This window comes from Trachurus trachurus, assembly GCF_905171665.1.
Source record: "Trachurus trachurus genome assembly, chromosome: 5".
NCBI classification, from domain to species: Eukaryota; Metazoa; Chordata; class Actinopteri; order Carangiformes; family Carangidae; genus Trachurus; species Trachurus trachurus.
Window position 1 is genome coordinate 11777168 of NC_139896.1, and position 25872 is coordinate 11803039.

The 25872-nt window shown below is 43.0% G+C and overlaps 2 protein-coding genes across 2 annotated transcripts; both read left to right on the forward strand.

Annotated features, from left to right (window-relative positions):
• Window positions 1–4485: 4485 nt before the first annotated feature.
• LOC310986587 (G-protein coupled receptor 22-like) lies at window positions 4486–6048 on the forward strand (the record flags this gene model as incomplete). The annotated part of the gene is made up of 1 exon (XM_083972546.1): window positions 4486–6048. One exon carries the CDS (start codon window positions 4486–4488, stop codon window positions 6046–6048), a length of 1563 nt encoding a protein of 520 aa, XP_083828672.1.
• A 3413-nt stretch (window positions 6049–9461) lies between these two features.
• Window positions 9462–22948, forward strand: LOC310985638 (uncharacterized protein; the record flags this gene model as incomplete). The annotated part of the gene is made up of 4 exons (XM_083971257.1): window positions 9462–9572; window positions 12360–12428; window positions 20867–20927; window positions 22782–22948. The coding sequence occupies 4 exons, from the start codon at window positions 9462–9464 to the stop codon at window positions 22946–22948; spliced, it is 408 nt and encodes a 135-aa protein (XP_083827383.1).
• Between the last annotated feature and the right edge of the window lie 2924 nt (window positions 22949–25872).

Sequence of the window (25872 nt, forward strand, 5' to 3'; positions counted from 1 at the left end):
CATGAAGGATAAAATTTTCAATAACAGGCTTATAGATGAAAACAAAAAACAGACAGTGGGAAACAGTGCACTGCTCTCCAGGGTCAGACAAGAGGCACTGAGGGTCAACGCAGGGTCGTATTGATTGATTTTTCTCCCTTTTTGCTTCATGTGAATGCCCGTTTTGACTTGAGCTTTTAATATGCAGAGATTAAACAGCAGTACGTGTAGAAAACCTGTGTAGCCGATTAGTTTCAAGGAGGAAACTAACTACAATGAAAAAGCACGGTGTGAAAATTACACCTAAAACTATAACTAGTGTATCATACAGAGCTCAGCTTCTCTGAGCTGTTTTTTTTCTGCTGCAACTTCCAGATTGGCAATATCTATCCACCTTTTCCCGAGCTAAACGTCTAACCTGTGCAGCCATCATGCAGCTTTTCACTCAGGTAATCACGACTAAAGTCTTTTGGGACTGAAGCGGTCTGCTGGGGACCGGATCGAGGCAACCAGGAAACCAGCAGCAGTTAGGGGGAAGGCTGATGTAAGACTTTAGAGTGGAAAAAAAAGCTGCCACCTCTGCTCCCTGGGACATCTTGTTTACCAGTACTGCTGGCTCGCTCGTCCTTTGTACTTCCTTCCCTCACTCTGCCATTTTCTGTGATCTGTCTCAGCTCTCCAACCATCACATGTCCTACTTACAGGTGACGCGGACACTGCTCGTAAACAAGAATCCAATATTTCTCCAAAATAAAATCTACATTTCCGTTTCTCTCCAGCTTCCACGCAAACCTCCTCTTATCTTTCCCCCCGATCCCAGCCTCTGGTGCCAGTCAGACAGTCTGCTCACGCTCAGAGCAGCTGGAAACCGTCAACATGCACACTGCTCATGCACACCATCAATTCTTCACTTGCTGTTTTCTCTGACCCTGTTTTTTTTTTTTTTTTCACTCTACTTTCCCCAGTGTCCTTTTCTTTCATTTCCCCTGACGTCCCAAGAGACATCTCTGTCCTTACTGTCTTAAACAAGAAAGCCACATATCTGTATCTGCTAACTGCCCCTCTCACTATATTTGACAGTGTTGCAGAAAACCTTTCCTCTTGTTTCCACGAAGTTGCTTATATTACTGAAAATAGTTTACGGGTGATATTGTTATTAGGGGACTTCCATTTCTTCCCACATAGCTACTGCTGTTTACAATGCCCAGGGAGAACAGCAACACATAAAAGGCAACAAGACAACTAGCTGTATTTTATTATGGATAACTAGGGGGGCAATATATCAGAAACTGAAGGTTTTACCATTGCACTTTTCTGTTTACACTTTGCCTCACAACTCAGCAGACCAACAATAGCGCACCAGTCTGTTGACTTTCTTTTGTCTTCTTTATCTTTTCTTTTTTTTTGTTTCCACAGGACTGAAACATGTAGCAATCTCTCAGTCTGTGTTGTAATCTGGAGGTATTTTGTAACCCTGCTACTCCGCCGTCTCACTGTCGCCAGCGTGGTTGTCACCAAAGAGCTCGGTATCACACACTTCGATACTACAGCACCTGTGCCCTCATTAATCTGGGCCCTTATAGTGCGGTTGCCGTGGAAACAGTAGCAGGGAGAAAATGAGCCCATCACTCAACCGAACGTCTCGTTGCCGGAGTATAGGAGTTGTGCAGAGGATCATAGTTGAGAGTTCATTAGTTGCGTTTCTTGCACTCTTGACGCGTAAGTTCACCGCCGAGGGTTTTAAACACCTGGTGATGAAGATTTCCTCCTCCTCCCGGTGAATTCAGCGGGAAAAGGAAGCTGCAGATTTAATCATTCACTCGATTTGCCGCTGGTGCAAAAAAATCAGTAGCTGCCTTCTAATCAATGACGAGGGACTTGTGTTTTACACACTGCCTTTAATCATGTGGTTGTCACTGCAACAGGGAAATGCTGTGTGTGTGTGTGTGTGTGTGTGTGTGTGTGTGTGTGTGTGTGTGTGTGTGTGTGTGTGTGTGTGTGTGTAACCAGTCCCAACAAGCTGTGTCAAACAGCTAGAACAAAAAAGAAAAAAACATGATACAAGTCATCAGTGAGTGGTGCAGCTCTGGATAACACCTTCACCCACTGATTCAGATATCAAAGTGAAGTCAGGACTTTATAATTGGACAGAGTGGCTCTTTTTTCCCCTCATCATCATCATCTGTCAAGTCCAAACTGAGCTTTTACGATATAGATTAACAGATGACAGAGTGTTTTTTTTGTTTCGTTTTATGAAGTTATTGATGTCAATGAAAAACCCTGGTGCTGCCCACCTACAAACCAAGCACCACCCGCATAAAACAGCACAAAACAGCACAAAACAACTTATAATAAGAGTTTTCTTTAGGTGAGAAGACGCCATATTTTCAGTTTCCTGGAAGACTCTACTTCCCTCCATTGCTCCGAACATTAAAGTGTGAGCTTGGCACTTTGCGGAGAACTGCCTCAGAAACCATGCACAATTAGACACTTGATTTTCACTATGGTTATTTCTGTAATTCACACTTAATGTGGCCAAATGGGGGACTCAGCCCTCACAGCCCGTCACTCTGCAGTATTACTGTGGATCTGTCATGTTTAACTGCCGTGTTGCCAGTAACCTGATCACATGAGCAAGAAGCAGCATAGCAAAGATATAAATACTGAAACGTTTGTCAATATTGACATGCTCCGCCTTTTTAGCTTGGATTGAGAGTGCATGATTTAAAAGACTCAATTTTAATTTACCATGAACCCAATTAATTCAGATTTGTAAACTAGCAGGACGAGCACTCGTTTTAGAAAGTATCATAAAGTCCGACTGTCTGTTTATTCCTCAAACATTTTCTGCATCTTTCCTCCCTCCAGCTGTTTGTCAGTGGGTTTGCCGGTTGCTTGTTGTGTGCTCTTTTAAACAAATACGAAGAAAGTTTAAAGCGCTTTAGTTGAAAACACTGATGTAATGCAGAACTATATCAAAGTGAGCTGATGAGTAATGCATCAACACAACGAGAAATGTATAACAAGGGGACATGATGGAAGTCGGAAATATGTGTGAAAGGAAGATTAACTGTTCTGAGATCGGCTCTGAAAGTTGTGAGAATGATGTTTCTGATGTGACAGAAGTGAGAAAGCCACTGAGAAAAATGGTCGTAAACAGTGGACGTAGTTTAAATAAATCATGTGTCAGAGATCACGACCAGTTTTTTGTAAGATGCTGACTTGAGTTTTTTTTTTTTTTTTACTGATCCACTGAGAGGGCATGCAGTTGATTGCCTACGGGTCTGATTACTTAGGTTCATTCAATTTGCCCATTCCCCTGAGCCCCAGCAGCACACTTTAGGGATATTGTGGCGGCCTGTGGTTCTGACAGCATGTGTGCTGCAGGTCTCAGGTAATCAGAGATACTGATAGGAGACAGATTGAAGGCTGGAATGATGCATAATGCAACACCTGTTACTGTAAAGGGATAGTTCAACATTTTGGCAAATTGGCCCATTGCCGTAGCCCCTGTAGTTTTAGCAGTAGGTTTATTACCTTTAATTGTCGGTGCAAGCTGTTTTTAGAACGGCGGAACAGAGCCACGAGCTGCTCAGAGCTACGCTACGGAGGCTAATGGGATTTCTTGGTTTCCCTCATCATACCTACACAATCCAACAACTCCAAAACGCTCTTATGGACAAGTTGTGACCTGCACATTCACCACACTATGAAATAATAATGGAACGTTACGAGACAGAGTTGTTTTCGAGGAAAATTCATGCAAAACCGCTGATGCACGTTCCCGTCGGGGGCAGTTTTTCGGCAAGCAGTCTCTGCATTTGCCTCTAAAACAACTCTGTCTGGTAACGTTCTGTTATCATCTCATAGCGTGGTGAATGTGCAGGTCACAACTTGTCCACAAGAGCGTTTTGGAGTTGTTGGATTGTGTATTTGATAAGTTTGATGAGGGAAACCAAGAAATCCCATTAGCCTCTGTAGCGTCTGCTCCACCGTTCTAAAAATAGCTTGCACCGACAATTAAAGGTAACAAACCTATTCCTAAAACTATAGGGATTATGGCAATGGGCCAATTTGCCAAAATGTTGAACTATCCCTTTAAAACTGCTGTAATAGATAAAAGCATTTTTAGACTGTTTAAAGATGGATAGATATATCTATGATAGATAGATAGATAGATAGATAGATATAGATAGATAGATAGATAGATAGATAGATAGATAGATAGATAGATAGATAGATAGATAGATAGATAGATAGATAGATAGATAGATAGATAGATAGATCTCTGTTTCACAGATGTCTGACTGCTATGAGAGAGAATAATGTGTTTTGATTCTCTCCTCCTGAGTCCATTTCTCATTTGTCTGCATTGTGTTCCTGTCTCCCCAGTGCTGTCATCAAGCTGTTATTCATATTTGTATCATGGAGGCTCAGCCTGGTGCATCATGGGAGCTCATCAACGGCGTGACAGATAAAATATATGAAGAGGACTGAGAAGTCGTCATGGAGACTGACAGCTACACCTTCGGCCCGGCCTCGGCAGACTGGGCGGGGACGGCGGCCGGCCTGGAGGGGATGGGCGTCCCCCAGGAGCAGGGAGGAGGAGGAGGGGGCTTGTCCAGCGGCCCTGCGTCCTCGTACGTGCCGTACTCGCTGGGCTTCCAGGTGTCGCTCACGGCCTTCCTCATGCTGGAGCTGGTGTTGGGTTTCAGCAGCAACCTGACCGTGCTCGTGCTCTACTGTTCTCAATCCAATTTAGTGGACTCGGTGAGCAATATGGTGACCGTCAACCTGCACGTGCTGGATGTGGCCGTGTGCGTGCTGTGTCTGCCCCTCACTCTCGTGGTCGTGCTGCTGCCTCCCGGACCGAACCTGGCCCTGATCTGCTGCTTCCACGAAGCCTGCGTCACCTTCGCCAGCATCGCCACGGCCATCAACATCCTGGTCATCAGCCTGGACAGATATGACATTTCAGTGCGGCCGGCCAACAGGCTGCTCACCACGCGGAGAGCGGCGCTGCTTCTGGTCGCTGTTTGGGTCACCTCGGTGGCTGTGTTTTTTATTCCCTTCTTGGAGGAGCAGTGGTCCGGTGAGGAAAGATCAAATGAGAAAGGTCAGGTGTCGCCCCGGCCTTTGTCCTCATACGGCGGCGGCGGTGCCACAGTGGTGCCAGCGTGGCGTAACCGGACACTGCTGTGCGTTGGCGGGCAGGGCTTTCACACAGGGCGGGGGATGTACTACCATCTGATCCTGCAGATACCGATCTTCTTCACCACCGTGGCAGTCATGCTGTTCACCTACTCCAGAATACTGAGGGCTTTAAACATCCGCATCGGCTCCCACATGAAGAAGAACCAGCGGTTCAGGGGGCCCTCCTGCAGCAGCGGGCAGCACAAGAGACAGAAAAAGAAGAAATCAGCGCCGAGGACGGTCGACGGCGGGGAGGCAGGAGGGGAGCAGTGCACCACAGATGGTACCAAACAACTCAGCCACCCGCCCCTCATTCCTTCCCCTTCCCCAACCCCTACAGCGACCTCCCCCCCTGCCTTGTCTTCATCCGCCCCGCTGGTCATCTCCGACACGGGCGCGGCGGCCACCCCTGTGCCCGCCACCATGGGCGTTCAGGCCTCCGTGTCGGCCATCATCGCCCTGCGGAGAGCGGTGCGACGACACAGGGACAGGCGAGAGCGCCAGAGGCGGGTGTTCAGGATGTCCCTCATCATCATCACCACCTTCCTCGGCTGCTGGGCGCCGCTCTCTGTGACCAACGTGCTGATCCTCGGCATTGGTCCCACCGACGCCCTCGTCAGCCTGCGCCTCTGGTTCCTCGCCCTGGCCTACGGCACCACCGTCTCCCACCCTCTGCTTTACGCTTTCACCCGTCAGAAGCTGCGCCGCGCCCTCCGTGCTAAGGTTAAAAAGAGGGTGGTGTCCCTGCTGCAGGTGGACCCTTCGCCAGGGGGCACTGTCATACACAACTCCTGGGTGGAAAACAGAAAAACCAGCCGGCAGGTGCGGCTGGAAGCAAGTGAAGGTACTGACCGTTGCCTGGCAGAGGCCCTGTGAGACTTACATTACTTGCAATCATGAGTTGTTTCATTAGGAAACTCAGTGGTGTGTGAAGCCGGTGTAAGAAATGTGAAAAACACATTTCCACCTCTGGGAGATGTTTAAATGTAACCACCAGCAGCAGCAGCAAGCCCATGCTAAACACAGCTAACTTTCACCTCAGGCAGAAGGAGAAGTTAAGATGCAGTCATCACTGTAGTGGAAACAGCCATTGCAGGTGAATGAGATCATACAACAACAAACACATGTGTATATAATTTGCACTCTGTTCGATGCTGAAATCTGTTTACATATGGAGTTGTATGATAGATCATTATCACAGTGGTGCTGATGTCCAAAGAATGTGTTCGGCCTGCGGACGATCTGACCTGCCTCCTGCTCCTCGAAGGCTCCAAGGCAGTTTTGAAAAATGTTGATATACTTCAAACACACTGTTTTGAATGTACTTAATATTGTCTCTGCCTTAATTCTGCTCTGGAAGTTTGGCTCGATGGTATCTTGTGTAGTCTGATCAAAAAAAAAGGGAACATGCACAAAAAGCAAGACAGTGAAGGCCCACCATGAAAAGGTGAGGGAGTTTTCTACAGAGAGCAGATGAGGCAAACATCTAAAGACAATTAAAGTGTGAAATATGAAATTCAGTTTTGATTTAGCTTTAGATATTATATATTCAAATGTTCAGTGTTTAAATAAAATCTTGCAAAGCTCTGTGATATAAATGCAACTCTTTTACGCCCCCGGTTTATATAAAACGGCGTAATATCTTGTTGGTGTTTTGCATTTACTGCAGGCAGAGGAAATATGAACATTTGCTTATTAGCTTTACTTAGCACGAACATTGGAAACAGAGGGAACAGCTAGCTTGCCTAAACAAAATTAGTAATAGGAAAAAAAAGAATAGTTTTACACTTTGAATATGATGAACAAATTAGATAGAGGGGGAAGATTTCACAGGTATTAATAGATGGATTTTTATCTGTTTCCCCCCGTGCACAGTCTAAACTAAGCTAAGCTAACCTGCTGCTGGTTATAGTTTCATATTTTTATGGGCGACATGGGCGTGGTTTCAATCTCCTTCTCTGACTATTGGAAAGAAAGTGATTAAATGTATTTTCCAAGATGTCTAACTGACTTTGACATTTTATCTCATGATTTATCAAGTGTTAAAAGATCCATGGGTAATCAACTGGCTGAAGTAGCTAGTTGGGATGACAATAACAGGCACATTTTTTGATATAATGCAGTCCAATGCAAAACCAAAAACTATAATTTGACAAATAACTTCTCAGTAAACACCTCTCGGACACACTCTGAATAAAAGAAACTGGTTACAATCAATAGTATTGATCGTATTTTTCAGGATTGCATTATATTGGAGGTGTCCCTGTGGCTCGGTTTTACATGCTTAACTCATGCAGTCCTCTTTTGAAATATCGCTCATGTAAATGACGTGTAAATATTGATGAGATCTGAATGTACTATAAGCTATGTGAAGTCCACAGTACCAGTCAGTTGGTCTGTATGTGGTAATAAACTGACTTTTCTAGATTAGAGAGGTGTTTCAGTTGCAGCTGGCTCGTCTCTGTCAGCACAAAGACATCAGGTCCCATGGGTCAACTCAACCTTAGTATCCAGCCAACACACACAAGTGACTGTCTCTACAGCCGAGCCCTGACAGGTCGGTGGGATTATTAATAGGACTAGTGTTTGCTGTTGACTTTGTTGTACCTGCTTGTGTGTTCACTTCTCTAAAGCCGTTCTCACACCGAGGCTCAGTTAAGACCATGTGATTTCTTTCACACATGCACACACTTGATGTGTTCCTGAATGTAAACACATGAAAATAAATAAATAGCCTATATATTTTACTGTATGTACACCAAGAATATGCTATCTTTCTAGGGTTTCTTCATGGTGTTGTTTTATGTGAATGTACCACCATGCAAAGTTGAATTATATCAATAAATATGAAATATCAAGGTCTAAAATGTTCTCCTTTTACTCTCTGCACACAACTTAAGAATTCATACACACTCGTTTGCTCTGAGGCTTGTATCAATTACAGAAAGGTACAGAGGAGCCCGGGGCCAGCGTTAATTCCCTGGGTTTGTCTGTGCTAAAAAGTGTGGTAATCCCTAACCTTGGGTGAAGCTGCTATAATTACATTTTTTCTCACAAGGAATTTGACTTTGTAGGAAACGTGTTGTAGTAAAAACAGGATGACAAAGATTTAGAGAGTATTTTAGTCATATAACATGTAATTTGTATACAATATGTAGCTAATGCATGTAATGATATTTTGTTGTGTTGTTTTTCTACAGGCCGGCAGTTAACACCTCAGTTCAGTTCATTCCAGATCAGCGTTATTATCCCACAGAGGGAAATTTGTTTTGCAGAGGTAGCGAAAAGCACTAGACATTAACAACAATACATAGAGAGATAAACACAAAAACCATAGTGGACCACAGTTTAAAACTAGCAACTTAGCTAATACTGACACATTTACAGTTATGTTAATTAATGTGCACTGCCCCTGTGAAAATAAACAAATAAAAGTACAAGTATATATAACTCTGTCCATATAGATATATGACTGAGCTTGAGAACATCACATCCTCCAGAGTTCAACCATAAATTATTGCAATAAATAAAAGGAGTTTCTGCTTGCACCTGAGTGTATAGCCACAGTAGGCTAGCTATTCAATTAGTATTGGTGGCTACAGATAACTGGGTGCAAATAGCATCTTCCTGAATAAGAACAGTATTCTGTGGTATGTGTTGAAGAGTGTTTTTTTTTGCAGGATACAGTCGACTGTGCATGTGCTCACTTAAAACAATCAGAATGCAGCCAATTATATAGTGAGTAGGCGGTTGGTGTTGGCTATTGGTATGTGTTAATTTTAGCATTGTTCTGTCACTGTTTGTGTGGTAAAAAAAAAAATCTAACTTAACCACTGAACTAGCTGTATCTGCTCTGATCATCCATGTTCTTTTGTTATTTCAGTGGGATGGTCCGTGTTTTCAGTATGGGTGCCCTCAGTGGGCAGGCACTGACCCCTTACCTGGCACTGGTTCATGTCATGCTCCTCCCAGTGAGTTACACTGTGCATGCTGCTGGTTCAAAAGCTGCCAGCATGCTGTTTAAAAACTTTGCGTGGGCCTCGTGTTGCGTGGGTGTGAGGCGCCCCAGACCTCTGCAGTATAGGAAAAAGAAGGTCATGTATGTGGGATGAAGCCTGCAGGCCAAAGAAATTCAGCAGCACTTAAACCTAGAACATGAGAACATGATGTTTTTTTTTGTTTGTTTTTGCATTTTGATATAAATATTGATAGAAATACAACAATATTTAAATCCCAAACATGTTTGGGTGTCAAGAAGATGTTTATGTAGATGCATTACAGTATTGACGATGGACCACGACTCAACGGCGCCCTCTGATGTTGACAGAGGACGAGGTGCATGCAACGCCGAAATAGATCTAAAGGTCCCTGGTTCGATCCCGGGTTTCGGCAGACATGGGGTCAGCTTTTAAGGTAGGCTATTGAGACATCATGTACTTGACTTGTACACTCTTGGTGAACACAGTAATTATGCTTTCCACATATGACTCATCAGTGACAACACAGCGAATAACCACATACTGTCTGTGCAAACTGAAAAAACATTTATGCATTTTGATGTAGGCTACAAAAAAAACACAATCTCATCACAGTGATAGCAGGAGAACAGGGTGATAAGCACTAAGGACACACGTGCAGCAGAGCTGTCAGACCAGCATCCTGTCGCCAACATTATCAGATATGCACACAGTGTGCTGGAAGAGTTCATGTAAGGTGTTTGCTGACATAAATTGCTTACTCCAAGGAATTTAAAGAACTGATGTACTAAGCAAAATGCTCTGAGACTGGAGCTCAACATGGGGTCGTTCTGGTGCCACACATCTCAGTGTCAGCTTAAAGATTTAATAAAGTTGACAAAATATCACATTTTGATATGTCAGAGATAATGGTTGCATTACTAGAGTAGTAACTTACATTTTTACAATTTAATTCAAAATGTTCTTTTGCATAAATGTACAATAGCTGCAGATCACTCAGTGTGTTGTTGCTGTGAGGACCAAATGTTCTGGTGCATGTTTTTTTTTTTTTTTTTTGCATGCATGGCTTTCTTGTGTATTGCACAAGCTGAATGGGAAAATGGAACATGTAGTACTGAGAGGAAGCAGGAAGCCCTGCTGTGAAGTAAACATCTTGAAGTGCATTAGAGGTGTATGTCGCTTCTTCTCCATTCAACATCTGCAACAAGTGCATCTGTAAAGGCCTCAGCATCCCTGATGATGACCTCTTTCATTGTGGACTCCCTGCTGCCTGTATTTATGGCAGCATTTGGTGTTCATGAGATATATTTCAGCTCATGAAAAATCTAGTTCACTGTAATTTTCTGTTCCAAACAACTATAGATATTGATGTTACATGTGACGAGCAGTTCACATCCAGTGCTGCTGTGTCTGTGAATATTACTCACACATAAAGAGATCTTAATTTCCCACCTCCTACAAAAGAAACAAGTTTAAAATGGCTCAAACATTTGTTGCTAATAATGAAGAATATAAAAATGACATTGTAGGGTATTTGTTTGTGATTTCTGTGCGTTTCTGGTTCATTATTGATCCCTCAGAGGTGAAGCTCTGAATATGTTTGCATTACTGTTTATGGTGTTAATTTAAGGTGTTGTCATATTTTGTATGCACAATGTATTATATTGGACTTTATTTATTGTACCTTTAGTTACCTCAATTTATTTTAATCTGGGTTACCCTTTATTCATTTATAGTATTTTAAGTAGAATATACAGAGACACAATACCACATAGACCCATAGGACCACACAGGGGTCCCTCTGGTGGTAGATTCAGAAATAGCATAATATTATTTTCACAAGCCGAAATAGCTCAGTTGGGAGAGCGTTAGACTGAAGATCTAAAGGTCCCTGGTTCGATCCCGGGTTTCGGCAGAAAAGTGGATACTTTTAAAAACACACGAGGTTATAAATGACAAGTTATGGCATCATGTAACCTAAATCTCACGCACACATACACAAATACCAAAGTCTGTTGAAATAAATAACTATGGAATAGAAAATAAAAAATATAATACTGTAAATAAATAAATAGGCTAACCTACATTTATTTCCAGATTTTCAAATATAAGGATTAATTTCATGGGTATTAGTATTTTAGGCTATTATAAATTTATTCAATTTTGATGCAAGTTGCTCGCTAAAAATGTCATTATTTACAGTCACTACTGTGACTTCAGGAGCGAAGAAAGAACGAACGGGCGATAGATAGATAGATAGATGGATAGATAACATGTGGTTACACTTACCGGGCAGTAGGTGGCAGGGCAGAAGCTCAAGCGAGGAACGGAAACCACACTCAGAACACCGGAATCACTAACTTAGTGTCCGTTGCCATAGTGATATGTATCGTGCCGAAATAGCTCAGTTGGGAGAGCGTTAGACTGAAGATCTAAAGGTCCCTGGTTCGATCCCGGGTTTCGGCAGACGAAGGTTACGCTTTTATATGCATGCGGAGGTTCAGCTGCCGTACTGACCGCTATTTACAAGGGTGAACGAAGAACTGCGTATAATCAGAGACGTTGTGGTGTAATATTAACTACACAACGCAGCTGCTTTCCTCGCATGAATAAATTGTTTTAAACAAAAGTGTTTGTTTTAAATTTACTCCTCTATTCATATTTATAAAACAAAGCAAACATAGCCATGCATGATATTTATATTTAATGATATTGAATGCCAATGTCTTTGAACTATAGGCTATATGTTATAAATGTTCTGTTTACTTCACTTACATTGAAGTGATGATAGGCAAGGCAAAGCAAGTAGGCAATAGAACATTTTTACAAACAGTTTGGCTTTACACAGCATCATAACAACATCCCATGTAATAGATGTAGGCTATGGGAGTTTAATATAATGCCAACAAAACTCCTAAAGATCTGCAGCCACAGAGAGATGAAGAAAACTGCAGCATGAGATGACGACAACAAGCCCTGAAGAGTAGAGTTTGGTTCAGTGGTTTCCAGTCAGGTCTAGCTGAAAAAAACCTTGGCACAAAATAAGTAATTATGCAACAAACACCACTTGTGTTGCATATTTAGGTCACATCAGACACCAGTTCGTGCCAGGAGAGCCTCAGCGGGGCTGCGGGATGTTTATGGGACCTCCTACGGTACATTTGGGGGTTCTGGCCCTCTCTCAGCTGTTCTAACCTGTCTGAATGCCAGCCCACGGCGTGTAGAGGCAGGAGAGCCACGGTCCAAGAGAGCAGGTCCAGGCCACGGGGCACCAAACAGGTCAGGGATTTGCGTCATTCTCATTCAAACCTGAATGAATGGCCGACCGGCTCTCTGTAGTGATGTGCTAATCAGTAGGGCATTGATAATGAACAGACAGAAAGTGGTTCAGAGAACTAACAACACAGGAGATGGAGAGCAGGGGACGGAAAAGGTGCAATATGTTCTAGCGCTGCAGGGTAACTGTGTGTAAGAGTGTGTTCAGTGTCCACAGACTGACAGTTGCCAAGAAAAGCCCACAATGATAGGAAGAGAAAACAAGGGAACTAAGAAATTGTAATGGGACTAATTTGGACACCGGCCTGATAGAAATCTGCAGTAATAATAGAACTTCCTGACACATTAGATGACTAGTTCACCTTGTTTGTGTAGAAACAACACAGTGGTGCTGTTTTGTAATGGTGCTGTTTTGTAATGGTAATGTTTATTTATCATTGAATGTGTCCAAAGCCATGTTCATTTGACACAATGCAAAATAAAGTTTGTCTCAACAGATGCTTGCACATGCAGTTATGGGGGATGAGCTATGAGTTTGTTGATCATTTTATTTCAAGGTATCTTATATTTTAAATTAATCTTATATTAAGTCTTATTGTATGTCTGCTGCTTGTAAAACCGAATGTGTATGTGTTTAAGGGGGTTAGGGTTCAGGCTATAATATAGCCCTCATCATTTGTGAACTTTAACTCACCCCAGTGGCTTAAAAAACATCCGATCTGATGAACATTCTGCTTTTTATTTATTGTCTGGTAATATCCTGTGACGCTAATTATGTAAGACCTCTCCATTGCTTTCCCTTTCATTGTGGCTTGCACTTTGTGTTTCCACTGCGGTAGTTTGGTTTCTTGGTACCTTTGTTCCTGCTGCTCTTGGAGAGCCACAAAGAATGCATGAAGATGCCAGTCAAGCTCTGAACCAATTCAGTTTGGTGGTTGAATGGAGCCCACAGGTGGAGAGAAGTCGAGAGAACGGGCTGGATGGATGGGGACGCGGGAAGAGGATGTTTTTGCTCTAATTAATCAAAACTCTATTCAGTCTAGTTCCACTTCCAAGCAGCTCCCATAGACGTCCTAGTCAATTTGGCACTGCTTAAAGGCTTGCATAACTGGAGCAGTGGTGACTTCTACCCAGCAAACTTTACCCCTGTTTCTGCCCTATTTGCATAACAGCCTGAGCTCCAAGTAGTAGAGTGGTTGATGTAATACTACCAGACCATATGGAGACTTTTCCCAACCTATATTAATACCTTTTATAGAGTAGAAAGATTAACAATATTGTGAGGTAGTTATAATCGCAATGCCACAGGCTGATGGATCAATACTGGTTAGCCCAGTACTGGTTTGGTCAGCTGCTTTAGAGCCATACATTGCAGTCAGCAACAGCAGACTGCTGCAGCCCGAAACAATTTTGAGAATGAGAGTAAAGTTGACGACCATATCACTAAACAAAGAATCTGTTTAGTTAGTCGGTGAAATGACAAAGTAGATGGTAATTGTTGGTGGCGTTATTGTTGCGATCAACACCTTCTATATTAAAGATATTAATGTCACCCTCTGTTTACCGTATGTAACATTATCGGTTGAATCAGATTATTTGACTATTTTATCATGCATCTGTTATAAAGAACTATTTTCACGGCAGACATTTTGACTTGTCAGAGCAGGAAAGCACAGTTGATATTAATAACAATAGTAACTGCACTTGTTTTTTACAGTCTATGATATGAACTGGTCCCAGGGCCCTATTGTACGTCAATGCCATGACAGACTATGAACACTTAAATGACCCTAACACTATCCCTTAATCAATGTTTGCACTTTTTATTTACACCTCTGCCTTTTTCACTTCGACTGATCAAAGGGTCTGCTGTGAAAATGCTCCATAAACAGTGTTTCATATGCACTTAAATACCTAACCCCACCTAACCCTAACCCTAACCCTAACCCTGTTGACACTTTTTTACTATGCACAGCATGTTCAGAAATTCATCAGAGGTCTCCTGGCATCCTCTGCTTTTGGACGCCTCCAGCCACTGTCATCGTCACCGGGTCGCCAAACATGATGATGAACGAGCTCAGTTGTTGACACAAGAATACAAATTGCACGTCTCATGTAACATGCAAATGAATGTGGCTCGACGCGTTTCTGTCATCATAGAGAACACGGCAAATGATATTCATTGGCTGTTGAGTAACTCAAAGACGCTTGTCTCTAAACTGGAGAGATCTGGCCCACAGAGGAGAAGCATGCCAGCATTTTTCTAAGATGGTTTTGTTGTGGAGCTCTTGTGACATAACCCACCATGATGCATACAGTCCAAATGTGACAAGGAAAGGTTGTCTAAGGGAACGGAGTATGACCTCGCTTTTGTCCTTTGAGACAAAAAGGAGGCATTGTCTTCTCAGACTGAGTAGAAACTAGAAAACCCACTCACTGTTCCTTGAACAAGCTCCAAGGACAGTGGGGACTGGGGAGGCTCACTTCTCTGTGTTAATCAGTGTAGATGTTGTCGTTCAGATTGCCGTTGTTCGTCCTCTGCACTGCGCTGACCTTTACAAATGCCTGGGCGATGAACTCCGTCATTAAATCGAAGCTGCAACTGAGTAAAGACTGCAATCATTGCTCTTTTGTTCTCTCCACTGCACAGTGTTACTGCACTTTGAGTCCTTTTGGAATGAAATTGAGACTTTAGCTTCAGATATCATCACAATGTTTTACCTATTAAACTCATCCTGCCTGTAAATTATAGGATAAGCAACTTGAAAAATGTAGTAATCTAAGTAGACTGTGCATGCTGGTTCTTTTCCAACAGCTTAATTCTTGTTTTCACTGCCTCTCACATACGGGAAGTAGTTCAGAGAGGGTACATACAGTTTACTGACCCCCTGCACTGCATGCTCCAAACCAGATGAAGATCACTGACATCACTGGAGATCCACTGGAGACTGACACTCACAGGTGCACCAGACCAGTCCACAGTTTACGCGCTGTCTCTTTGTGAACCTCCGAAGTCTGAAAACTCACACGCATCACATTCACCAGGTCTAACGCTTCTGCAATTTCATATACTTTCCCCCTTGAGTCACAGAGGTCACAGAGGTTAATTATTTAGGTTACAAAATGTTCCATGCCGACATGTGTCAGCCAAGCAGTCACACTTTCCAATGACAGTATTGTTGTGTTTGCCATCCTGCTTCTGGGGTGTGAATGAGAATCATTGTCAGTGTGTATTTGGGCATGTGTATGTTTTTCCTCACAAGGGTGGTGCATCTGTGGCTTTCCCACCATCTGTCAAAGGCCTAATAAATGAGGAAATTGAAAATAGAAGCTGAGTAATACGTCGAAGAGAGAAATACTGTACGGCTGGGTCAGCTAAGAGCCAGTTCTTCAGGACCCCCCCACCCCTAGACACACACACACACACACACACACACACACACACACACACACACACACACACACACACACACACACACACACACACACACACACACACACACACACACACACACACACACACACACACACACACACACACACACACATTCTGAAAAACCTACTGGCAGGATTGAGTGTCCCTCTGAAACATTTGTCTATTGATATCTGTCTGGAGCCCGGCTGCTTGTGCGTCCCACTCTCTCCCTGCAGACTCAGGTTCATGACCTGTTATATAACCCTGCTCTTCACCTATTGTGGGCATGATTGCATTTTCTTTTTCGTTTTCTCACAAAACATGTAATCACACCCAATCAACCATTTTGTACTGCAAAAAGAAAGTTATTTTTCCCATTGCTTTGCACAGATGTCATGCTGTGATGAATAACATATATAGCTATATTTAAAAGCTTTAAACTTTATTTATAACAAAAATGTAAAGTAGTAAAAGTAAAAAAAAATGGTCCAGGTAGAGCTAGTGACCTTATCACAATGTTGGGGGCTGTTAGGTACATCATACATTTTGAATTACAAATTTAATAGAGAAGAATCATTAAATTAACAATGCGTTATTTTATTGTTTGTAAGAGGTAGGCTACAGGATGCAGTACTAAATAAGGTAAATAGGCCTTCAGGTTGTACTAAAGAGCAGTTTGCTTGTTGCAAATTTACTTCATTAAGTTCCACATCAAAGCTGAAGAGATAACTCCCAGAGGCCCCAGGCCTCCCTGTCGCTCAAAAGCTGCAACTTGACTACACATTTAGGTACATAATTCAATTTATTGGAATTATGGGCCTCCATAATTAGCTTCCACTCTCCATCTTTTGGTCTTGAGGAAAGACCTCATTTGAAAAGCTGTTGTTAAGCCCCTTATTTATACTTTAATTTTATGTGTGAAATGTCAGAAAACAAAGGAAAATACCAAAGTGTATATTACTGAAAACATATTTACGTCTTATTTTGTCTAAATCACTATAAAAGTACAACACTGCCAAATCCACTCGTGTCAGTCAGTAGAAGTCTAGAGATCCATGTTCAGCAGCCCCATGGATGTATTGAGCAGCCCCCCTCATGGATGTATTATGAGCCCCCTCCCTCAACACCACCCCGCTGTTGCTATGACATCCAAACAGCTACTTCCGCAACAGCGGACCAATCAGCGTCCTCGACCGACACCGGAAGATGCACACTTGAAAACGAAGTGGGCAACTGAAAAGCCGAAAAGCGGAGGTGGAAGAAGAGGTAATTAAAGAAAATTACACTTTTATATTGCAACCACATTTTTATTTTTTAGAGAATTAAACTGTACTTTACCACGACTATCCTTTGAGATAGGGTGACAGGTGGCTCGGTTGAAATGCGATGTCGTTGAAAGAGAAACAGAATCGACCACAGTCACCCAGTGTTAACGGTGCTGTGAATAACGTTAGCATCAACGGCTCGGTGCTTTTTAAAGAGCAGTCTGCTGCCGTCTAAATTAGTGCTAGGGGCTGCGTGAAGAGACAGACACATTAATACGGTTATCAAACAGGCAGAGCGTGGTTATACAAAGTCAAACACTGTTTATTGAGGAGAGACTGTTTACGTGTGAGCGAGAGCTATTTGTTGTTTGAACCTTTGGCTTTGTCTTTAAAACATAACGTCTTTACTGGACTCACATGAGACTCTATTTTGTTGTCAGAGGATCATCAGTGTCTGTATCACAATCTGAATTTTACTACTATGGTACCTGTTCATCCATTACAATTTCCCAGTGCCTAACACAACAAAGGCAAAACACCTTTTTGTCAGAAGAAAAGCCCTAAATGTAAACAAATTAGATTACAATCACACAAAACCGAGTAAAGCAGCAAGTTTTCACATTGCACGCAGGGACTGAAAACTAAATGTTTGTAAAGTTTGCTCACAAAATTACTTTTAAACAGTTAAACCCAAGCTAGCAGTTTTTGTTTTTTATTTTTTAAATCAACTCATTGACAAACTGTTTCATCAGCACTAGACAAGCTTTTATTGCATACCGGCATATTCTTACTACAGATATTGTTTTTAAAAAGTTGGGTAACTACTACTAAATGGGTTTCAAATGACAAACTAGCTACATGTGGCTTTTACAGAGGCTGAATTTGGATCCTGGAGTTAAAAAAAAAAATGAAAATTCACCTCAGCTAGAGAACATACTCCCATCACATGAGACCTTTGAAAGCCCCGGGATCTCCTCTTATGGCTAGGACTATTCTTTAGCACTTACATAACACTGGATATGGAGAGGATTCCCCCTCACGCAAGTGGCTTCTGACGGGCTGGGCTGACCTCCCCCCTTGCTGTGATAGTGCTCTGTCACTGGAAACTTAAGCCAGGTGGTTGCATGAACGATGACAAGCTGTCTTCTGACTGAAAATAAATTTTTAGGAATACATATTTCACAGGCACTTCTCATTTTCTGTTGCACAATTTCTTTCTTCACTGTAAAATGTTTAATCGTATGTAGCCTATACGTGATAATGATTGAATACAGAGAGACATACAGAGTCAATGTCAAAAAAGAGAAATATAAATAATCAATGGCTTTTTAAGATCACAACATTTTGTTTTCTATTGAACAAGTCTTTAATAATCAACATCATAAGTGAGCAAATGAAGCTTATTTAAAAATGATTACCAACCTGCTGTGGCTCTTTTCCTCTTTGGCATAACCCCCGGTGAGGTCATATGCCGAGGTGGAGAGTAAAAGGTAAACAAAGTTAACTCTTTAAAAGCAGTGGTGGTGTGTGTGTTGTTTATTTGTATCAGTAGGGCTCTGTTTAGCCTCTGGCTGAAACCGACTATGAAAAACAAAGGCAAACAACCTGTCAGGCTGTTGGCAGTTAGTCCTGGTTAACAGACCAATTAGAAACACACTCTAAAACATAAAATGGCGATTAAAATAGAAGAGAAGGGATGGTACTTTTACCTGAGAAAAGAGGCAGTAAATGCTGTTCCCATTAAAATGATACCTATGCTATTGCAGGGTTTCTGTTTTGGGAAGATGAATTTGTGCTTGGTAACAAAGCACACAGCGTGAGCGTGCTTGGCAGGTTAGGCATTGACTTGTATGCACTTTTAAATATTTAAAGAGATGGCACAGTCATTTGTATTTTTGCATAACAAAATTTGACCTTTCTTATTGCCAGTTTCACATAATGTCAGGCGGCATCGCAGCAGTTCTTGTCTTCTTTGTGGTGTCTCGTCTTATTCTGTTGCCTTACTGGAGCTGCAGTAGGGCTTCGGCTTGCATGTCCCTCTGTCTGCTTGCTTTAATGGCATGCAGATTCTTGCACTCAGTCATTCAGCCCCTGTTAATCTCCCGGAGGTCTGATGTGAGAGCTCTTATTACACATGCTCATACACACTGCCATTTTTTCTGGCATTGTGCTAACTGGGATTTAGGGGCTTTAGCTTGAAAAAACCAAACAGGGTGCTTTTTTAATGACATGGTTTTAATGTATCCAGGCTGATTTGTGATTTTGTGTACTGTGTAGGATGTAGCCTACTTTTTATTATCACAGACACATGGACACATCCTTGACTTCCAAGTGTATGAGGTCACACTGAGACGACGAGTAGTTGGCCCAATGAGCACTGGAGAAAGAGACACTTGACATGGATATGCATAAGATGAAACCATATCAGGGATGTGGTGTGGAGAGAAAGTAACACCCCACTGGCGCCTCATTTGAGGCCTAAGTATCAAAGCGTGGCGTAGGCCTGGAGCCAGCTGCACTTCTTTGACCTTACTGAATAATTCAGGTACTTACCCTGATCCAGCAGGGTGACTGTCGGGGCGAGCGAGCGCTCTGCTACGTGACTGGACCTTGCCAGTTAGTCACCATCTCCCAGCCGTGGAAAGTGTGACGAGTTTTAATCCTGAGACTTCATATGATAATCTCCTCGCCATCTTAATTTGCCTTTGTAGAAGCTCTGGGCCCAGTTTGGGAGGAGAGGCATGGTTTCCTCGGCCTCCATAGGTCGGCCTGTGCCAGGGAAACCAGTTGGGCGTAGAGAACGAGAGTGTGGTATTTGTCATTGAGAGGACGATAAGTATGAAGTCGTTCCACTTGATGAGTTGCCGTGGCACAACCCTGGCCTGTTTCCAGCTACATTCCTCCCTCTACCTCACATCCTACCATCCAGGCCGACTCATTAAGTGCCCCCTTTGTTGAGGGATTACTGAGTTTATATTTAACCTCTGTCAGTGGACTGTCGAAGCACTTGTTGGCGCTGCCAGTTCACTCACAATCCATATCTGTGTCCATCTGGCGTCTGATCCCTCCGGTGTCTCTGCACACTTTTAACCTCTCTCTCTCACATCTCTGTATTATGAGGATTTATTTTCCTGCTCTGTAATAGAATTGGGGTGCTGCTTTGTCCACTCTGGTCTTCTATTATCTATTTCTGCCCTCGTAGGACCTATTTTCTCTCTGTGGAGTCTCCAGCTGCATTTTCACGTGCACATCCTGAACAGAGAATTACCACTTCAGGGGGTTCCCATTAATGTGCTGCATCTTGTTAGTAGTTATCACATTTTTCTGAAATTCTTGTGCGTGACTGCACTCAGTGTGTGTGTGTGTGTGTGTGTGTGTACATCATGCACACACGGGCACCTTTTATGCCTTGTTTGACACATTTATTCATTTATGTGTGCTGCTGTGTTTGGGGAACATACTGTTCCCTTCCCACTGGGCATGTGAGAGTTTGGCAGAGTGAATTTCTAATCTGTTACTGACTCATTGAGAGTGCAGTTTTGGGGTTTGGCCTCTGGAGAAGAGCACTTTAGCAACTCCTTTATGGTGAAACGCTGTCTGTCAGGGTGGAAGAGGTCAGTGGCATAGAAACAGCCATTTCTATTTTGGGGTTTTGGTTTTTGTTTGTGCCTGAGTATGTGTTTAATCCTGTTGACCTTTGTTTAGCAACATATGACAGTCATAACTCTCATGGTCTTCATGTGATTCTGCATGTTTTGCAGGTGGACGGAGCCCACAGGGAGTCGTCCTTCAACACACTAAGCCGGAAGTGTTCATCTTCGGGTAGGACAAGACCCCACTTAATCCTCACTTGGCTGTCTTCTCGCTCAGCGAATGTTCTGGTGTTTTATTTTCTGCCATCAGTCTTTCCGGTGTCTTCCCTCTGGGTTTTATTCTCTACCCATACCACCGTCTCACTCTGTCTCTGTCCCTGTCTCAGGTGTGGTGTCACTAGGCCAGGTCAAATTAGAGTTACGTAAATCCAGTGTGGACTGCAGTGTTCAGCCAGCATCCCAGATCAGATATAGCGGCCTGCTACTGTATCCTATGTGTAGCTGTTCTGCAAACGTCCCTACTAGGGTGTTAAAGTGAGCCGCTGTTCTATTATGTTGTAACTAAACACCGGCAGCCAGTGAGGAAAGCATCTGGATGCCAGATATCATCCTGGCTCTGTGAGTGGGACATTGCAGATGGATTCGAGAGAAAGTCGGGATGCCCTGTTTTATGGCTGAGATAAACGCCTCACAAAGACGTCAATAGGGGGAAAGACTGTGGGTCTGATTCTGAATCACATGCATATAACCCTCTGTTTGAGTTTCACCTGTGTGTCCAAGTCTAATAATGTACATGTAATAGCCTATATCATGTGGAGCCAATTTGAGTGAGTTATTTCTGTAGCCTGTGATGCCATATGCCTTACTTAGCACTATTATTCAATACTAATGATATTGAGTAATGAATTGATAATAAGTGCAGAAACTTAAAATGTTTTGGTGTTTACAGTGGTAGAGGGCTAGTCAGAGAGGAACTAAAAGAAGAGGTTTGTGTGGCCTCAATAAAGAGTGCAAGCTTCTTATATTGTTATATTAAAGGGATACTTCACCCAAAATCAGTAATTCACCAAATTTCTCCTCACCGTCATGCCAAGGAAGGGTTTGGAGAACTTTCGGAGTTTCGGAGAGCAAAACGCTTTTGGAGTTTCGGGGGGGTCTGGCTGGCAACAGATTTCCATATAATGGCCGCCGATAGTGCTCAATTTTGAATCGTCCAAAACACACACTATGAAACATCCAAATACCTCCATACCGCTTGTCAGTACTGACCCAAGTGTCCTGAGGTCGCGACATGAAAAAGTTGTTCGTAAAAAATGTATTATCTCTGTTTTTAGCCTTGTTGTAAAAGTAGTATCTCCCAGTGGCTACACGAGATCCACGAGATTTGCTGCGAGATGTTCGTTTGTCGCTGTAAACCATTGGATGTATGATGTAAACATGGAAGAACATCTCACGTAGCCACTGGGAGCTACTGCTACAACAAGGCTAAAAACAGAGATCAAATACATTTTTTCCAAACAACTTTTTGATATTGCGCCATTATATGAAAATCCGTTGCCAGCTGGACCCACTCCCCACCCCACCCCTGGAACTCCAAAAGCGTTTTGAACCCTTCGTTGGCATGACGGTGAGAGGAAAATTGTTGAATTATCTATTTTGGGTGAAGTATCCCTTTTTAAAATTCAGGTGACATACCACCCCCATTTGTGCACATAGCCTACCAGTTCAATGTCACAATGTAGGTCGGCCCTTGCTTGGTGTTTGATTTAGATGTAACCACAAGGGCCTTGAAGAACCTTGGTTGTTACTTATTTTTCTTTCTGTGATAACAAATTTTCCTGTAAATCTTGTAACAGAAGTGGCCAAGTTGTAATCTGGTTGCAGTTTATTCTTGTGCTTTCCCAAAACACTTGTTATTTGTCTAGCCCATGAATCATAATGACAAACGGGGGGGGGGGGGGGGGACTGTGTGTCTATATATTCTACATGCAAGTGTGCACTTTTTTATGGCAGTGTTAAGTTCAAGAAGCTTCAGCACTCTTGCAGGCTTCACCATTTAGCTTTCTCCTTTTTCTCACCTCAGGTGCCCTTCAGTCAGGCCAGGCTTACCCATCAGCACCCACTCAGAAAACCCTCCCCAGGCACTACCACCTCAAACCCCAGCAGTCTCTGCAACCTCTCCACCACCCTGCTCATCTATCACCTGCACTGATCACTATCCAGGTACAGGGCTCTAGTTTAGGAGAATGAGAGACAGAGCGAGGGTATTTAAATTTTAACTGAACTGGGGTCAGTTGAGGTACAGCAGTGGAGAAACACTGGGAGGAAAAAGTAGGCTACATGACGAGATCAAATTGTGTCCAGCAAAGTTTCCTTCTTTACGTATCAGCTGTAGTTGACTGAATGTTGTCTACATCACATCTGACTACTGTGTATGCCACTGGTTTGAGAGGATGAAGTGTTATTATGGGGGATAAATGCTGCCATTTAGGGGAAGATTGAGGTCTGGATGTTCACTTGACAAAGGGATAGAAATGAGGTCTGCATTAGTGCAGCAAGGGGTGTAGATTTTGTCTGAGGGAGGGGGGATGGGGGATGGGGGTGGGGGGGGGTCTTCAGAGGGGGATATGGATGGGTTCCTCTGTAATCCTCTGACATGTGCGCTCTTCCTCACGTGCACACACAAGCACTGCAGTGCAGAGCTGTCTGTGGCACAGAAACACGCTGCACTGCTGCGAACACAGCCCACTCGGCTCCGTATCGGCTGCCAACATCTCTGCCCACACACACACAGTAAACACACCATGCATTTCATCACAGACCGCACTATAAATCACCTCACTCTTTTCCTACCTGGGGGCTATAGTGAAGCTTTATGTGTCATCCCAGTCATCTTTTGCTGCCCCACTGAAATGCCACAAAAAACTTCATCACACTAGAGGTGAGTCATCCTGCATTATGATAGTAGTGGGTGGCTGCATTAACTACACAAATCATTGATGATCTGCTTATAGTTTTTTGCAGTAATTGGGCTATATTTGTCTTCCAATACATTAATCATTGAAATGGTTCTTTGTGTATTTGCTCTAAATAAAGATAAATTATATATTTTTAGTGCCTCAGTTTTATAAAGTTACCATATAAAGCGGGTTCAATAAGGGATAAATCAACACAAATTAACACATGTTGATCCAACACAAGCCCAGAGAAAGACTTATTTCCAATGTGTTTATATTTATGTTTACGTTCCTTACACTGAGATGCTGAGTTCAGATGCAGCCTGCCCTGCAAGCAGAGTGAACAGCAGAGTCAAGTCAGTCAGCAGAGTGCCACAGTAGCACACGACTCGTGCCTGCTAGCCCCGAGCTTCTCCTCTTCCTGTCACAATGAATAGACTTTCTAACTTTCAGGTGCATATCCATGTGTGTGGCACAGTGTGTGTGTGTGTGTGTGTCAAAGAGTCCATGGACTTGAGGTCAGTCAGTACTACCAAACCTCTTGAGTTGCAGTAACTGTACGCTGTCTTAGGGCCTTATATTACCGTATTATGTTTTTGCACGTGCGCCAGCTTTTTCCAAGGATTAATATTTATCTGGGTAGCAGTCAACTGAGGCTGTGACTGTATGCCTTCTGCATGCATGCTGAGTTGATTTACAGTATTAGGTGTCCTGGACGAAGTAGTTGCTCGTCTTCTCACCATGATGATCACATTTCTTTTAATATGATGAAGTCAGGTTTCAACCCATGGGTTCATATTTCTCCCGGTCTGTCCCACGTGGGTCCCGTTCTTCCTTGTTCCTTTCATCATCTTAGCCCATGCAGTTTTCCTCTCAAACACCATTTTGTCTTTATATTTGCTTGCTATCTGAAACGCCTGGCTCTTTTATGAGAACGGCTTTGTCCCATCCTTATAAAGACAGACAGAGATGCACAGGCCTTGACAGTGTAGTGCTATCAGTGGCCTGTCCTTTTTGGGTAAGAAATAACTGCATCCAAATTCTGTTTTGGCGAGGCACAACAATGTGAGTGTCTGGAAAGAGCTTTGGTTTGGAGAGTTACACTGAGGAGCCGGGCATGCCATTGTGTTTAGTCAGTCATTGCCCAGCTTTTTATAGTATGTGATAAGGTGTATGAGTGCTGTTATTTATGGCGACAGAGGTGTGTGTAGTTATATTTGGTGTGAGAGATGTGTCAACGTGCTAAAGGATATGTGCAGCCCTCCATCGGTCACCTCACCTGAGGTGACAGGATGACGGAAGCTGACACACTTTAGAGTTACAGAAATGTAAAGGATCCACGTGCACATATGACCAAACCCCCACAAACAGGTGTGCAAACACACACATACTAACCAACTTGAGCATGAGACCCTGTAACGTGACAGCTCGAGGTGTCAAGTAGACTAGAGAGCCCCCTGTTTTGATTACTCTGCTTCTAACAGTTCCGCAACAGTTCCTCCACAACACAATGTTATTATTTTCTTCTTTAAGAGCAGTTTCTCCTCATCCACATGGAGGTCAGACCAGTGTAGTAAGTAACAAAGCCTCCTGTGCTTGTTTGAGACTTGATTTGCTTTTCTCTTCAGATCATGGTGCTGTAGAAATCTTAAAAAGACAAAGACTCAGGCCTATCTTTGTGGTTTTCATTCAGCAGCATTTGCAAATAGTCTCTCAGCAAATACACAGAGATCACTGGTCCCCACGAAGTGACAGTCTTGAGATGAGAACAATCCAGTCTAGTAAACAAAGATATGGGAGTATCCTCCCCTGACTGAAGGCTGACAGGATGCACAAACAGGTAGCTCTAAGTTTTCAGGAGCCAATAAGGAACTGTCGCTTAGCAACAGACAAACATATACCTGGTCTGCACACTAATTCGTTACTTTGTCCAGACATTACTTCAGGTGTACATTGAAGTATCCAGGCCTCTCTCCACCCCTTCATCCTCTTCTGACAACCACGCATCATTTAAATCAATTGTTATTTCTGGAAATATATGAATCTTTGCATAGTTTGTTCCTTTAATAACAACCAGTTGTATAACAGCGAATAACGGTTAGTGGGACACCTCTAAAGTGTAGTGAGAATGACCAGACAAAGAAAATCCACCTGCTGGAATGACCTAGTCACAGTTCAGACCTTAATCCAATAGATAAGCTGTGGAATGACTTGAAG